Source organism: Pseudopipra pipra, chromosome 18, assembly GCF_036250125.1.
Source record: "Pseudopipra pipra isolate bDixPip1 chromosome 18, bDixPip1.hap1, whole genome shotgun sequence".
Lineage (NCBI taxonomy): Eukaryota > Metazoa > Chordata > Aves > Passeriformes > Pipridae > Pseudopipra > Pseudopipra pipra.
The window spans coordinates 2,461,697-2,478,038 of NC_087566.1; the positions used below are offsets into that span (position 1 = coordinate 2,461,697).

General features: G+C 46.2%; 1 protein-coding gene across 1 annotated transcript in view; it reads left to right on the plus strand.

Annotated features, from left to right (window-relative positions):
- Positions 1–16,342, plus strand: part of MED13L (mediator complex subunit 13L) — a 178,623-nt gene that overhangs the window by 126,394 nt on the left and 35,887 nt on the right. The window contains exons 5-13 of the mRNA XM_064674657.1: positions 1,379–1,524; positions 3,051–3,245; positions 3,615–3,806; positions 8,327–8,489; positions 9,199–9,303; positions 11,875–12,603; positions 13,754–13,976; positions 15,104–15,209; positions 15,582–15,706. Coding sequence (XP_064530727.1) covers positions 1,379–1,524; positions 3,051–3,245; positions 3,615–3,806; positions 8,327–8,489; positions 9,199–9,303; positions 11,875–12,603; positions 13,754–13,976; positions 15,104–15,209; positions 15,582–15,706 — 1,984 coding nt within the window. The remainder of the gene's footprint in view (positions 1–1,378; positions 1,525–3,050; positions 3,246–3,614; positions 3,807–8,326; positions 8,490–9,198; positions 9,304–11,874; positions 12,604–13,753; positions 13,977–15,103; positions 15,210–15,581; positions 15,707–16,342) is intronic.

Here is a 16,342-nt window from a genome sequence, read left to right on the forward strand (position 1 = left end):
TTGTCCCATGTCCCATTCCCTCCCTCCCTCCTCATGCAAATTAATAATCTATTTACTTCTTCAACACTGTGGGTGGTGCAACTTCTTTCCCTCATGAAAATCAAAATCTAAGGAAACCTTTTATTTCATGGAATTCAATTATTGCTCTGAAGTACTTCAGAATCCAGGATGGCAGCACCAAGGAAGTGCAGTTGTCACCTGTCACTTAAGTCACCTTTTCTCTCCAGATTTTGCTCAGCTGACCATTTTCTTGGTGCCTTTTTTGGTGGTAGGGTTTGAGGCTCACAGAGGAGGAAGGACAGGCTGTTAGATGGTTAGAGTTGAAGGGAGTGAGAGCTGTCTCTCAAACCCAGGTCCCACCAGGGATGGCCCAGAGCCAAAGCCAACCCCCCTGAGACTGTGCCCAGCTATTGAACTGGGCAGGAACATTGCTGCATGCTTCCCACTGCAGCTCTGAGCATTTCCACTCCATTCAAACGATGAGAAAAGGCACCAAATGTGCTTTGTTTTCTTTTTTTCTCGTGGCTTTCTGGCAAGGAGTGTTGAAGCAAATAGTTTGCTGTGATGGGAGGCTGTTCCACGGGCAGAATGAAGTGAGAGCATTTTCAGCAGCACTCATTTCACATTAAACTGGATAGTCTGTGGCCAATCCGTGGTTCACCTTAGCCCATTGTCAACATTTCATAACATTCATGTGCTTTTATGTTCCTTAATGGAGATTCTCATGAGGTATTAGGCCTTTCAGGTTCCCTTTTTTTATTCCCTTGGATAGAACTCAAATAGAACTTGAGTTAGAACTTGAACTTGAATAGAACCTGAATTAGAACTGGAGTAGAACTGGAGTAGAACTGGAGTAGAACTGGAGTAGAACTGGAGTAGAACTGGAGTAGAACTGGAGTAGAACTGGAGTAGAACTGGAGTAGAACTGGAGTAGAACTGGAGTAGAACTGGAGTAGAACTGGAGTAGAACCTGAATTAGAACCTGAATTAGAACCTGAATTAGAACCTGAATTAGAACCTGAATTAGAACCTGAATTAGAACCGGACTAGAACCGGACTAGAACTGGACTAGAACTGGACTAGAACTGGACTAGAACAACTTGACTAGAACTTAGAGGAATTTCTGAAGACCCTTATTTTTACTGCTTGACTCCTGGTTCAAATCCTGTTTGTCTGTAATGAACGTATCATTTTAAAGCAGGAGGAAGACCCGTCTCTGCGGCAGCTGCCAACACTGTCAGTGATTTGTGCAGTGACAGATCGTTCTGTCAGGTTTGATTATCAATCAGCAGCGAGGCTCAGGACAGGAGGGGGGGTGTTTGGAGCCACAGCCTGCTCAGAGTCCCTTTCCACGCTAATGAAGCCGTTTCTCTTGCAGTGAACACTTGTCCTGTGCCTTCACCTTCTTCCTGCACGGGGAAAGCAACGTGTGCACCAGCGTGGAGATCGCTCAGCACCAGCCCATCTACCTGATCACTGAGGAGCACATCCAGATGGCACAGTCCTCCCCCTCGCCCTTCCAAGGTATGGCAGCTGCCCTGGGAGCTCTCTGCAACTCAGGGCTCAGGTTCTGCTCAGGAAGTTGGGGATGCAAGGAGAAAGGTGGTTAGGATTCAACGCCGTAGCCAGCCAGCGGTGTGGGAATCCTCCAGCAGTTTCTATCTGTTAACACTGGTTTTAAAGGCACATTCTTACAGCAAGGAAAGCAAAGAAATGAATAATATTTTGTTTAAAAATGCTTACTGTTTAAGGAACTGAGTGCACTGATTTGATTTTATGTCTGGGCTCAAATCTGAAGCTTCAGTGCTACGTGAATACAAATACTGAGCTTATCTGACTTAGGAGTGCTTTCCATTCATCCAGTCAACTATTTACTAACCTATTCTTAAAAAAGGGCATGAAAAAGTATCAGGAACAATGAAAAACTGGAAGTATCCGTGACTGTTTACTTGCCAGCATAAGAAATTAGAATTTTACAGAATTCAGTTAATGGCTTGTTAAATTCGTGATGCAGTTTTGCTGTGTTGCTCTACATTAAAAAAAAACCCAAACCCTTCAGGATTTTGAGTCATTGAGTTAGGCTGTCTTTGCTACAGTCTGAAATCGTAATTTCAAAGCAAATAAAGCAGAAATCTTTATAAAGTTCAACATATAGTAAAAAAAAAAAACCCACACCCAGAGACATATAAAATGATCATTTATAGAGATGTTAATTTATAGAAGCTTTATTGAAAAACATTTTGTTTCTAAATGTAAAGCTTTGACAGAGGCTCAGGCACTTAAATCATAGAAGATTTTATTCCAGTGAGTGAAATTCACAACTCTCTCAAATCAAATATGGCTAAAACCAAACTGAGTGGGAATGGAAATCCCTGCTGTTGAACAACTCGTTTTCCTTATTTGTTGTGACTGCATCTTCTTCGTGTCCTGGGTTGTGTAAGAAGTCTCGTGGTCCTGTCCTCTGTCCTTCCTTGGGAAAGCAAAGGATGCACACTCATCCCTTTGCCATAGTGCTGCTTCACTACCCTGGAACTAGTGCAAATTCATTAACTGTGGGAATTGTTATTGGCCTAAAGTGCAGAAAGGTCCCTTCTTAGCTGAGCAGGAGCCGTGCAGGACCAGTGCAGGTTTAGGTTCACACCCTGACTGGGTTTGCAGCAGCTGCCCCTGGAGCCAGATCCTTCCCTGCCCGGGCACAGGGAGGAGCAGAGCTGTTCCCAGCTGGATGGGGCTGTGCAGGGGTGCAGGTCCCCCTCAGAGCTGTTCCCAGCTGGATGGGGCTGTGCAGGGGTGCAGGTCCCACAGGGCAGAGCTGTTCCCAGCTGGATGGGGCTGTGCAGGGGTGCAGGTCCCACAGGGCAGAGCTCTGTTCCCAGCTGGATGGGGCTGTGCAGGGGTGCAGGTCCCACAGGGCAGAGCTGTTCCCAGCTGGATGGGGCTGTGCAGGGGTGCAGGTCCCACAGGGCAGAGCTGTTCCCAGCTGGATGGGGCTGTGCAGGGGTGCAGGTCCCCCCCAGAGCTGCTGCAGGGCTGTGTGTGTCCCTCTGCAGTGCTGGTGAGTCCCTACGGGCTCAACGGGACCCTCACGGGCCAGTCCTACAAGATGTCTGACCCAGCCACGAGGAAGCTGATGGAGGAGTGGCAGTACTTCTACCCCATGGTGCTGAAGAAGAAAGAAGGCATGAAAGAGGAGGAGGAGCTGGGCTATGACAACGATTTCCCCGTGGCAGTCGAAGTCATTGTTGGTGAGTTTCAATATTTTCCTCCTCGTGATTTGGGGGGGGGATCTAATTAATCAAAACCAGCCATTATAATTTTCCTATATTCTCATGCAGCTCTCTTGACACTGGAACATCTGACTAGTTATCTTGCCTCAAGCTTTTGTACTCCCTGTATCCCACATGCTATTATTCACAGGACTGAGCTGCTTGTCTCAGCTCAGTCCTGGTTGCAGAGGGTTAGATGTGTATTAGGATGGAAATTCCTCGGCTCTTTTGATATTTCACATGATAAGTTTTGTCAAATGGACGTTGGAAACAAGTGCAAGTGGCTGAGAATGCTGGATATGATCAGTTGTGTTTAAGGCTCGTGGTTTTGCCTCCCTCTCTCTGCAGGTGGTGTGAGGATGGTGTATCCTTCAGCCTTTGTTCTCATCTCCCAGAGTGACATCCCCGTGTCACAGAGCGCTGCCGGCGCCGGAGGCCACGGAAATGTGGGACAGCAGGGGCTGGGAAGCGTGAAGGACCCTGCCAGTACCTGTGGGATGCCACTCACTCCCCCCACCTCTCCAGAGCAGGCTGTTCTGGGTGAGCACTGAGCCTGGGGCAGGGAGGGTGGGATGTGAACAGGGGCACATCAAAGGCAGGCAGGGGACTGAGAGTTAGGGGGGAACTTTCTCTGTAGCCAAGGCTTAAAACGCCCCCAAAGAAGACACACCTTTAAACAAGGCCTGGAGAATTCAGTTAAACTCCATTTTCTGTAAGTGCCTTATCTTTGTCCAGTGGTGCAAAGACCTGAGAGCCTGGATTCTGACAGTGGTTTAGGCAGAGTTTGCCAGTTTATGAAGTGTTGGTGTCCTTGTTGGGAGGGTGTTGATTCATTGTGGTACAAGAGCACAGTGAATTTCCCCTTGGAAAGGGGGAATTTAGGTTTGATATTGGGAAGAAATTCTTCCCTGTGAGGGTGGTGAGGCCCTGGCCCAGGTTGCCCAGAGAAGCTGTGGCTGCCCCTGGATCCCTGGAAGTGTCCAAGGCCAGGTTGGATAAACTTGGAGCAACCTTGGATAGTAGAAGGTGTCCCTGCCCGTGGCAGGGGATAGAACTGGATGGGCTTTAAGGTCCTTCCAACCCAAACCTTTCTGTGATCCTGTACAAGAGTAGGTAGCTCTTTTTATAAAGAACTAGAAATTCAGCACTTAACTAAGCACTTCTGTTGGTATAATAAAAACTTGCAAAGTCTAGCTGCTCTTTTTGCCCAGCACAGCTGGGTTTCAAGTAAAGGCCATTGGAAAGGAATTCCTAAGCCTCTGGAATGGTTAAGAAGGAGCTGGACTTCCCAAAGGAGGTCTAACATGGGCTGGCATCATGTGCAGATGGCTCATGGAGTCCTGCCTGGCAGTTCCATGGTTTGTGGGCACACAGTGTGTCCTTTTCCATGGATCCCCAGTAGTTCTGATCTCAGCAGCCTCCAAGTGCTTGGCTGTGGGGTACTGGGTCCTTAATGTCTCATCTGGTTGAAGTGTCTGTGTGTATCCTGTGCCTCCTGAGACATGAGAATGAATATCTAACCCTGTCAGCACCTGGAATACAGACAGGGCCTTCAGGTGATCAGTGGTTCTCAGTGTGGTTATGCTGTAACCAGTTCAGAACTGCCATTTCAAATGGGAGCTCAGAAGGTGTCAAACATCTGTTTGAGTGCAAACTTCTGAGATAAGAAAGAAGAAAATAACTGACATAGAAAAAAGAATTTATGTGATTTTTTTATTTCCTTTTCAGACTGTGTTTTGAAGGTATTTTTACAACTAATTATTTTTTTCCTGTGTAGATTATCTTCTGCACTTGCTCTTTACAGACTTGCCATTGTAACAGAATTACAAGGTAGTTGAGGTTGTCCCAGGACATTGTCCACTCAGGTTTTGAGTATCTCTAAGGACAGAGACTCCACAGCCTCTCTGGGCAGCCTGTTCCAGTGGCTTCCACCTTCACAGGAGAAGGTTTAAATGGAATTCCTGGTGTTTCAGTTGATGCCCATCCCCTCTTACCCTTTCACTGGATGCCACTGGTTATACCCTGTCTATTCTCCCTGTCAGGTGTTTGTGTACACTGATACAATTCCTCCTCCAACTCTCTCAACCTCTGAATCTTGATGCAAAGCCAAAGAAAAACAGTGATTGTTGACTTCACTGCCATGGAAAAACATGTCTGGATTCACTTGTCCATGAATGGTGCCTGCAGATGAAGACAAAGTATTTAGTATTTACTGCTAATAATGCAGAATGTGAGGTGTAAATTCACTTGGAATAGTGTTTTTCAGGGGAATTGGTAGTTAAAATAAGCAAAAAGCTAATTAGTAACAAACTGAAGCAAGACAATCAACGTTTAAATAAGTCTCTATTCAAGTATCAATGCATGTTTTAATGTGCTATTGTATTTTTCAATTTCTCAACTTGTACAATATCACAAGGGGGATTCTCTTGCTGAATATTTATAAACTATCAGTTATATAAAAGTGTTCTTGTTGTCCAATCTGGCAGTCACAGCTTCTGTTTGATCTCTGCTATTGTTTGAGGGCAATATGAATTCCTATCACAGGGGTGCCTCTCCAGCAAGCAGTGAAAGGATCCCTTTATTTTATATCAAAAACCATTTTAAAAGACATTGAAAAACTGGAGAAATGGATTGGAAAAAATGTACCACACAGTCCAGAATCAGCAAATGGAATAAATAAACTGGGTTAGCCTGAGGCACGTGAATAACACTTCAGTTCTACCCAGTACCAGTTGAAATGTGGGTTTAGTGCCGTGTCCAGTTGGGAAAAAATGGAAAGAATTGAGGTTGTTTAGTCTAGAAAAGCAGGATTTGAAGGAGAGGTGGTGTAACAGCCTTCAGAGAATCAAAGAGGAGGCTTTTCTCTGCAACCAATATGTAATGAACCTAAACTGGAGCAGAGCAAAACTAGGTTGAACAGGAGGGAAAACTTGCTCTGAGGAAGTGTTGGAATAAATTGGCTGTTGGGAGGCTACAGAAGTTCCATCAGCAGAGGGGTGGTGGGTTTTGGGGGGGTTGTTGGGGGAATTTTCTGTGTTTGTTTTTAAGAAACAGGTTAGTCAAATATATTAATCCAGCTTTGAGGCAGGGAATGGACTAAATGATGTTTTCAGGTCTCTTTTACCCATATTTTCCCATCATACTTTTCTTTATTTTCCTCCTGCTGTTGCCATGTATGGTGCATCTGGGATTCTATAGCAGAGTACAGGATGTTTGGTTGTGTGCACATTTGGTTTGTCTTTATGAACAAATTCCTCCCCCCCCTTTGCCAGGGGAGGATGGATTTGTTAATTCTGAAGTTTCCACCTGGGTTTTTGATCACCTGTCAAGTTCCCAGTGTTACAGAACATTTAAAACCCAGGGGAATACATGGTAAGAGCCACAACATGTCCAGGGTTTCAGGGGCTTGACTTTGCAGGAAGATAACCAGGGAAGGTCTAACTGGAGAAATAAATCTATAACATGAGGAACCAAAGAAGATGCAGGGTTGGGCAGCTTGTGCACAGCTTTTAAAAGCTGTGTTGTGCCAGTCAGGTGCTGGAAGGGAGCAGGATGCCCGTGTGGCTGCAGGGATGAGCAGCAGCGAGTCCCCTCAGCCCTTGAATTGCGTCAGGCAGGAGGACAAAGTGTTCTGTGCACTGAGCTGACCTTGTTAAAATGCAGCACATCCTTCCCGGCTCCTCCAGCCCAGACGGAGCCAAAGCTCCCTCTGCTGCTGCAGCTCGGGCTTGGCAGGGTGGGGGTGCTGGAGTTCAGGGATCCAAACAAAAACACGGCACGGGAGGAAAAGAAACGTCTGCTCCTGCAATCCCTGGAATGGCTTCTGCAGCACAGGCAGGGAGAAGGGAAGGGCAGAGCATAAGCCAAGGGTTTTCAGGCTCTCAGGGTGTTGGGTGATATCTTTGTTATCTCTTTGATAATCAACACAGATAGCACATACTGAGAGCCTCACATCTGTGTTGATAATGTGTGTTATGTGTACTGATGATCAGCTGCTGAGAACTTCTGTGCTTCTGGGCTGTAAAACTTTAGCAGAGCAGGTTTGGATTCTGGTATCTCAATTCAAGCACGTTATAAAGAAACAGCAGAGAGTCCCAGAATGGGTTGGGTTGGGAGGGACATGAAAGCCCATCTTGTCCCACCCCCTGCCATGGGCAGGGACACCTCCCACTAGCCCAGGTTGCTCCAAGCCCCGTCCAACCTGGCCTTGGACACTTCCAGGGATCCAGGGGCAGCCACAGCTTCTCTGGGCAACCTGGGCCAGGGCCTCCCCACCCTCACAGCCAGGAATTCCTTCCCAATCTCCCATCTCTCCCTGCCCTCTGGCAGTGGGAAGCCATTCCCTGTGTCCTGTCCCTCCATCCCTTGTCCCCAGTCCCTCTCCAGCTCTCCTGGAGCCCCTTTAGGCCCTGCAAGGGGCTCTCAGCTCTCCCTGGAGCCTTCTCTTCTCCAGGTGAACCCCCCCAGCTCTCCCAGCCTGGCTCCAGAGCAGAGATCACACTAATCCTTTCTTTTTTCAGTGAGGTTTTATACTGAGTATAAAGAACTGATCCTTGCTTTGAAATAGTCTACATAAATGATTAGTTTTCTTAATAGATGCTTTTAGAACCATTTATACTATAGTAAATTTAATCTTTAAACAACTCACCAAAGACTATATAAATTTTAGTTTAACACCCAGAATTATTGTGAAAAAGCTCTGTCTGCACTGTTTCTTAGTGATTCTATCCAGGGCTTTAGGGGCTATCTAAAATACCTCCATTTATTATATATAAATATATATGTGTATATATATATAACATAAATAAAATATAGATGTATGAAATATAGATGTATAATATACAGAGCATATTGCATCACATGGGGTGCAGTATTGCCCATGTACCTGATACAACCTTGTGCCATATCTGTTACCTCAAATTGCTTTGAAATGTGTTTTGTGAGGGTGCTTTGAGCATTCCCTGGTGAGTGTGAGCACCCTGACAAGGGCCTGCCAGGAAACAACATCCCCTGGGCCTGTGAAGAACAGCTTTGACATGAATGCTTTGTTTCTGTTGCAGGAGAAAGTGGCTGCTCTCAGAGCAGCCTCAGCCACTCAGCTGTGCAGGAGGGCACAGTCAGTGTCCACAGTCCAAAGAAATCAAGCAAGATTACTCCAAAATTCCACAACCGAATGGTTCACCGTGTCTGGAAGGAATGCATCCTCAACAGGGCACAGTCCAAGTCAGTCCTCATGGCTTTACTCGTTTATGACAGTTAAAATCATATATTAGGGTTTTATTCCTCACAGAATTCTTTTGCCACCACTCAAAGCTTGTCCCTGTGCTCAGCTGAGAGCTCCTCACCCTTCCTGTTGTGTGTCCTTGAGGCTGCACATCCATAGGATGTGCCTTCAGTTGGGTGCTCTCAGGTTGCAGTTTCTGTCTCCAGTTGTAGTTACTGCAGAACAAATAGTATATATTTGATATTTAGGGCTCTAAGGGTAGTATTTGTAAAGCTTTACATCACGTGAGCTGGACTGAAATTTCAGTTGGCAAGGATATGGTAAATTGATGTTGGTATCAGAGGCCTTTGTTACTGGAGATTTGAAGTAAATCACGGCACAGAGTGCCCTGAAATTCTTACTTTTCCCTTTTTCCCTGCAAGTTCCTCGTTGGATAAGTCAGAAGAGTTTCCAGGTTCAGTTTAAATTGCTTGCCCCTTGCTTTTTGTGCTCAGACTCCAGACAGAGCTGTCTGATGCAGAGCTGGGACCTTCCTCCCACAGAAATCAAACCACAACTTCTAAGGAGTAGTGCAGGGATCTACCACCTGTTTCAAAGGTCAAGGAATTTCTTTGAGGGGAACAAAGTGAATTTCTGCATGCGCTGCATTTATAAAGTTTTGTTTTACAAAAGGTGATGATTACTAAAATAATTTTCTCTCCCTCTCAGGAGGAATCAAATTACAACTGCAAATTTGGAAGAGGAAGTTCCTAACAATACTGTTTCATGGGATTTCGTGGATCCAGTCCAAAGAGTCAGTTGTTTTTGTTCCAGGTGAGCTTTGAGGAGAATAAGCATTTGGAAGAACCCTGTTTAGTTCAGAGGGACACTTAGAGAAGGGAGTTATGTTTTAGCTGAGACAAGAGGAAATTCTAGTATCAAAACTGTGATCATCACTCCTCTTTGGGTGATTAATATGCATCTCATACCACTGTCACTTGCAGGAGTCAGTTCAAGTGGAAAAATTATCATCTCAAGTCTAGGATCACTCCAACTGTTCTCATTCCTAATGAACTCATCCTTCAGGCTGTTCAGAGCTTTAACCTCTGGAGTGGTTGAGGCTTGTGACTGAAGAGGGGCACTGGCTGTTTCTGAGCATCCTGATTAAGGGATAGTGCTGCTGTCCCTGTTGGGAGGAAGAGGGGAAAACCAACTCTGGTCAATCTGCCATGACCCCGAAAATCATCCAGGAGGATATTAAACCTTTGCAGCATCACCATCCACTGTCAGCTGATCAAAGAGAAACCACAGCTCACTTACACAAACACTTGAGGAGTTTATTCAATTATGTCATCTTTGATGGGTGCTTAAAATTCCAGTGCTCCTCACTGAGGAAAGGCAAACCAGCACCACTGTTCTTAAAACTGTCAGAGAGATGTTACAGGGCTAGAAAAAAACCCACAGTTTCCAGCCAAATAGTCCTGTGAAACTGCTTCTACTGAAATCCTTCCACTTATGAGATAGGTCATAAAAGCCTCTTTACCAAAAGAAGTTGTTCCTTAAGTCCTTTGTGTGAAAGAGATGAAGGGGTTGTGCCTCATGTGAGGGCAGAGTGTTCAGCCTGGAGGCTCCGTGCTGGATGCCCAGGGAGAGGTGATTTTTCTGCAGCCCTTTACCCCTGGTTACCTGGTGCTTGTATTTACACACTCAGGAGTGCAGAATAGGTGGATGTTTTGTCAGAATGCCAAGTGTTTCCTATGGAAAACTGAGGTCCAGCTTGGCCTGGAAAGCGTGGGGAATCAATAATGGGCAGTGGAAGCCGGATTCTGTCTTCTCATCCCTCCAGTGGTACCTGCATCCTGCTGGAGTTAGTAAACAAGGCAGGTGGCAGATGAAAATATTGTCCTTAAAATGAAGGCAGTACCTGATTTCCACCAGCAGTAAATATTGCCTGGGTAGCTGCAGGCACTGGACAGCTGCTGTCACACAATCCTGTTTGAGTCATGGCCGTGCCCGTCCCCTGTGCTGTGTAAATGTCAAGAGATGATCTTAAATCTGGAGTCTTCAAGGGCTCTGTGGTGCTCAGCATCAAATTCCACCTTTTCTGGACCCGGCTGGGTGTGTGAAGAGCAGAATGTCTGGAATCATGCTCTGCAGTCAGTGAAAATCCGGGGAGTGGTGGAGAATTAAGGCAATGAAATGTTACAGGCACATGCTTAAGGCAGAGCTGCAGTTACCAGGGCATCAGCTCCACCTTGGGGTGATTGCACCACACACCATCTGCTGTGTCCTGGAACAGCCGAGCCCAGGGGAGAGCCAGGACAGCCCCACCCAGCAGGGGTGGCTGCAGGGCAGGGGGGCAGCAAGCACAGGGTGTGTTTGGTCCCTTGGACAGGGCTGGGTTTCTCCCATCTAATCCTCTTCACTTGTGATCCCAGACTTTATCTCCGTGAGTTAAAACCTTATTATGTGATCTGAAATGTTTTTTGTTGTCCTGTTGTTCGTAGGAGAGGGATGGAGTGATTTATTTTGAAATGATATTTAATTTTAAACAGGTTTCAGTGTTGAGCACAACACCTCTTTTGATTTCTGCTTAGGTTATAAAACCAAATAAACAACTAAACAAAAAAAAAACAAACAAAACCAAACCTCAACAACAAAAAAGAACAATAAAAGTATGGACAGAGTTACAACAGAATCCCTGTTGTAACATCCTCAGAGAACATCATCAGCATGATGAAAATACTGTTTAGCAGCACCTGGAACACTGAAATTCAGTCCTGTGCTTCCCAGTCTCAAAGATACTGGGTACAAATTGAAAAAAAGTCATATTAAAATATGAAGCCAGTACTAAGATTGTCCTTTTTTTTTGTTTGAATATTTTAAAACATTTATTAATGCTTTCTTCATCAGGTAGAAAGCGCTTTATTTTGGTGTGGGTTTGGTTTGGTTTTGGACTGGAGTTGTGTGGAAGGTATCTTCCCTTACCTGATGTGGAGGAGGAAATGGATTTGAGTCTGTGAACATTCCCAAGCCAATCCTGCTGCTCCAGAGGGAGCCAGGAGCAGGGCTGCAGCTCCACAGCAGTCCCAGCTGGAAAGGCTGACCTGCTTTATGGCAATGAAAGCAACAGCAACTTGGAATTTTTTAGTTAATTACCTTCCAGCTGAGCTGTTTTGTACATGAGCTCTTTCCCTTGAATGCTGTTTTCTGGAGACTATCCTTTCCATTTCTGGGTCAGGGGAGCTGCAGCCGAGCTGGTCCTGCCCGTGGGACCATCCCGGGCTCTGTTAGAAGAGCGGGATCAGACGGGAGATTTCTCAGGGCTGTTGCTTGGCTTTGGTTTTCCCCTGAGCTCCGGTGACTGCACAGAGCAGGAGTGAGCTGTCTCTGCCTCTCTTTCAGGCACAAGGTGTTGAAGCAGCGCTGTGCCGCCGGCTCCAGCCGTCCCCCCACGATAAACCCGCCCGCGTTCGCCGTGGGAGCCGCGGCAGCCTCGGCGCTGCCCCCTCCCGCCTCCTCAAAGCACAAAACCACCGAGAGGCAGGAGAAGGCAGAGAAACTGCAGAAGAGGCCCATGATGCCCTTTCACCACCGGCCCTCTGTGACTGAAGAGCTATGCATGGAGCAGGACACGCCGGGGCAGAAACTGGGGTTGGCCGGGATGGAGCCCTCCTTGGACGTCCCGAACCCCAGGAAGTACGAGAAGCCGCTCTCTCTACCTGCTAGAAATCCAAGCAAGCAAATTAATATGAATCCTATGGATTCACCCCGTTCCCCCACTTCCCCTCTGCCCCCCACTCTGAGCCCCCAGCCCCGAGGGCAGGAAGCAGAGAGCCTGGACCCCCCCTCCGTCCCCGTCAACCCAGCGCTGTACGGCAGCGGGCTGGAGCTGCAGCCCCTGCCCAGCCTGGACGACAGGACAGTCCTGGTGGGCCAGAGGTTACCTCTGATGGCAGAGGTCAGCGAGACAGCCTTGTACTGTGGCACAGCCCCCAGCAGCGAGGCTGGGGACGTGTGGAGGACCTACAGCGTCCCCTCGAGCGACGACGGCGAGTTCCGGCCGCCGGAGCTGCCCTGTGACAGGTATGACGGCAAGATGGAGGGGAACCCCGACAGCACTGCACTGAAAAGGTGAGAGGGCAGGGGGGCTCTGCTCAGCACCAAACTGTTTTACTGACACTGGGATGAGTCCAGGGCTCCACTGCACCCCCACAGATGCTGAGGTGAACACTGGCAGCTCCTGTGGCAGGATGACTTTCTTTTCCATGTCTGGCTTTCTACTGGACGTTATAAGAACTGACAAAATTTTGTTGTGGCCTACACCAGAGAATTTGAGCAAATGCTAAGAGTTCTCTTAAGCTTGTGTCTTTTTATTATTTAACAAAATAAAATACACATAGAGATGTGCAACCTTCGGCTGCAGAAGGGCTTGGTTTGGAGTGGAATTCTGATTCTTCAGTGGGGTTTGTCCACTTGTGTGGGGTTAAAACTGCACTGTGCCACACCTTCTGTGAGCAGTAACTGTTCCTTCAGTATGGAATAATTCTGCCTTTTGTAACCCCACTTTGAATTTGGTGGGACCTTTGCTGGGTAACTTCAGTCTCTGGAGGATGGAAACTAAAAGCCCCAACAGCCCCTATGGGGCAAAGAGCAAACCTCCTGTAAATACACTTCAGTTAATTACAGCTAACACACATTGACTGCCTCAGTGAAGACCATGAACAACTACATTTTAAGGAATTTTTAGCTGTCTCCTTCTATTTTTATTTTTATATAAATAGATTTTCTTTTATGCAAAAGGAAGTTATTTGTTTATAACTTTAATGAGAGAATTTAAATTTATTTTATGCCAACCTAAAAATTATTTCTGCATTGTGGCAGTGCATTTAAAAAATGCACCAGAGAGAGTAGTTAGTGAGTATGTGTAAGCAAAAATTAACTGAGGAAGAGTTTTTGAGTTATAAGAACACTGGTTTTGGTAGTTACAGTGGAGTTTGCTCGGCCTTCCCAAGCTGTATTTCTAAGTGTTTTCATTTATATAGTGACAACATTAATTCTTCTTTCACTGTCCTAAAGTAAGTCTGAATACAGTAAAATATTTAATGCTAAATGTAGCCAAGCACATCCTTTATTTAAGGGAAAAACCCATCTTTCTGCTGGATCAAGGGGGAAGGAGTGAGCTGTGGGACAGCTGCAGACCTCGGGAGCTGGTTTTTGCTGGCTGGGAAAGGGGTGTTGCTTTTGTTTCACGGGGCCTTTGCTGCTTTGTTTCCCCTCCCAGGCTCTTGGCACAGCCCAACAAACGGTTCAAAATCCTGGAGGAGCAGAAGCCGGCGCAGCCCCTGAGCTACCTGGAGCCTTTGGCTCTGCTGCAGCAGCCTGGGGAGGGCTGGGGGGACACCAGTGACCCCTACACCTTCGAGGATGGGGACATCAAGTACAGCTTCACCGTCAACAAGAAGTGCAAACTGGGGGCCGAGAAGGATCCTTCGAAGAAGCCCAAGGTGATGTGTGAATGCAGAGTCCTGGGCACTGCTGCTCTCACTGGGGGTGGTGTGGCACAGCATTCACTGCACAGCTCTCTGGGAGACACAGACTGTTCCACAGCTCAAAATCAGAGAGGTGTTGTTGTGTTTCTTTCCTGCACCAGCTCTGGGAAAAATGAATTTAATTGTGGTATTTTTGAACTGGTGTTTGCTGTATATATACATATTTATTTATTTATATATATATATATATAAACAAACTATAAATTTATATCTATATTTATATAGATATTCAGCAGGCCAAGCTGAATATATATAGATAGATAGATACATACATATATATTCAGCTTGGCCAGCTGAATATCTATATGATATGAATGCAATATATATCTATATGATAGATAGATAGACAGACAGATGGATGGATAGACAGATACACAGATAGATAGATATTCAGCTTGGCCAGCAGTAAGTTCCAGATTTAAGCTAAGAATTAAAAGATTTTGAGCCTTATATTCACTTGCAGAGATGAAAGAATTTGGTGTTTTGGTTTTTTTCCCTTGTTTGCCTCAGCCTGACAGGTACCTCAGTGCAAAGCTCTGGTCTCTCCAGCCCAAGTTTTTTCCTTCCCTTGGGCAAAAGGAGAGTATCCTTCTGCTGAGAGGCTCTGGGAGAGGGACAGCACTGGTTTGGATATTCCCTTGGAGCTGTTTTTCCACATGGGAAAGAAACAATTTGATCCCCATTCTTTGATCATCATCTGCAAGATACTCCTTGTGTGTCTTATTCCCTGTTTCAGTGTCTGGCTGCTCACTCCCTTGTTCTTGTGCAGGCCCTCACCACACTTCACGTTCTGAAAGGTGTTTTTTCTAGAGAATTTGAGGTGGTTAATTCCCTGTAGTGGCTGTCAGAGCTAATTCCATGTACATGGAATCCTTTGTAAGTCATGCACAGTGTTATTCCACGTTTTTCCTGATGTGTATGTAAACAGCAGACAGCTGTGTTCTTCTCCCTTCTTAAATTGTTTTTTGCTCCTCAATACATTTAATTTAGAGCTCTGAGTTTGGCTTGACATAGGAAAGCAGTTGTTCTTACATATGATAATATCCATTAAAAACTCTTGGCTTTTCTTTTTTTTTGTACAGCCAGAAGATGGAATTGGTGCCAAGGAAATCCCCCCAACGGGACATTCCACACCAGTTCCTGATGGAAAAGATGCCATGTCCATTTTCAGTTCTGCCCCTAAGGCTGGTGAGTAACAGCTCTTGGATTGGCTCTGCAGAGCAAAACCAGTCAGTCAGTGCTCTGCAGTAACATCTGGAAGGAAAAATCACACCCTGAACTTCTGACTGTAACATGAGAGCTGTAGGCAGCTCCTGAGATGGAAGAGATTTTGCTTGTCTGTTTTATAATAACACAATTATATATGATTTTGGAATATTAAGTGAGCAGCAGCTCCCTCCATCCTTCAGGGGTTGCTTTACTCTTCCCTGCAAGGCTGTTCCTGGGCTCCAGAGGGGCCCCAGTGCTTCTTGCTTGTCCCCTGGGGGAGTACAACTGGGAAGAGGTGGTTTTGTGTCCCTGTGCTCCCATTTTCCCTGTGTTTCCCTCTCCCCGTGGCAGACACCCGGCAGGACAGCGCTGCCGGCCGGGGCGGCTCCGGGAGCCTCACCCAGGTGACGGATCTGGCTCCATCCCTGCACGACCTGGACAACATCTTTGACAATTCAGATGAAGATGAGCTTGGGGTAAGTCCCTGCAGGACTGAGTGTTCTTTCTGTAGGACAGCAAAAAGCAGGAGGAGGAGGAGGATGGAATTCTGGTGGGGAGCGATTATCCCTAATAGGTAAGGGAGAGAGGTTCCAGGTAGGCAGGCTTGGATTTTAGCTGGGAAGAATTGCTGGCAAAGAGAGGATTCATTTCAGGAGATCCCTCAAAGAGAGAAATCATCAGGGTGTGTAATTCAGGAATTTCAGCTCACTCAGGGAACACCAAAGCTCCTGTTGTCTGACAGTTGTCTGTCAGTATTTTGTGTGTGAGAAATGTGGGAAAGATCCACGTTTCGTCCACTGGTGATTTGTTGTTTCACCTCCTCTGAGAACCTGCCCAAAGACAAATTCAGCCTCACAGAATTTCAGTAACTCTCTAAAGCCACTTTTCTTTCTATTCCTGGACAACAACAGTTGCTGTGTGTTAGGAAATACAAAAGGCAAAGCGGATTTATATCCATTATGAAGGGAAAACTGCCAGGAAAGGCAAAGATTTGAATAGTGCTATCTTCATAATAAACTAATATACCCATAATGATACAGAAGGGGATCCTAAACTGACTGCTGGTGGATAATATGTTTAAAAGTCTAATGTCTGGTTGCTGGCAGGACTTT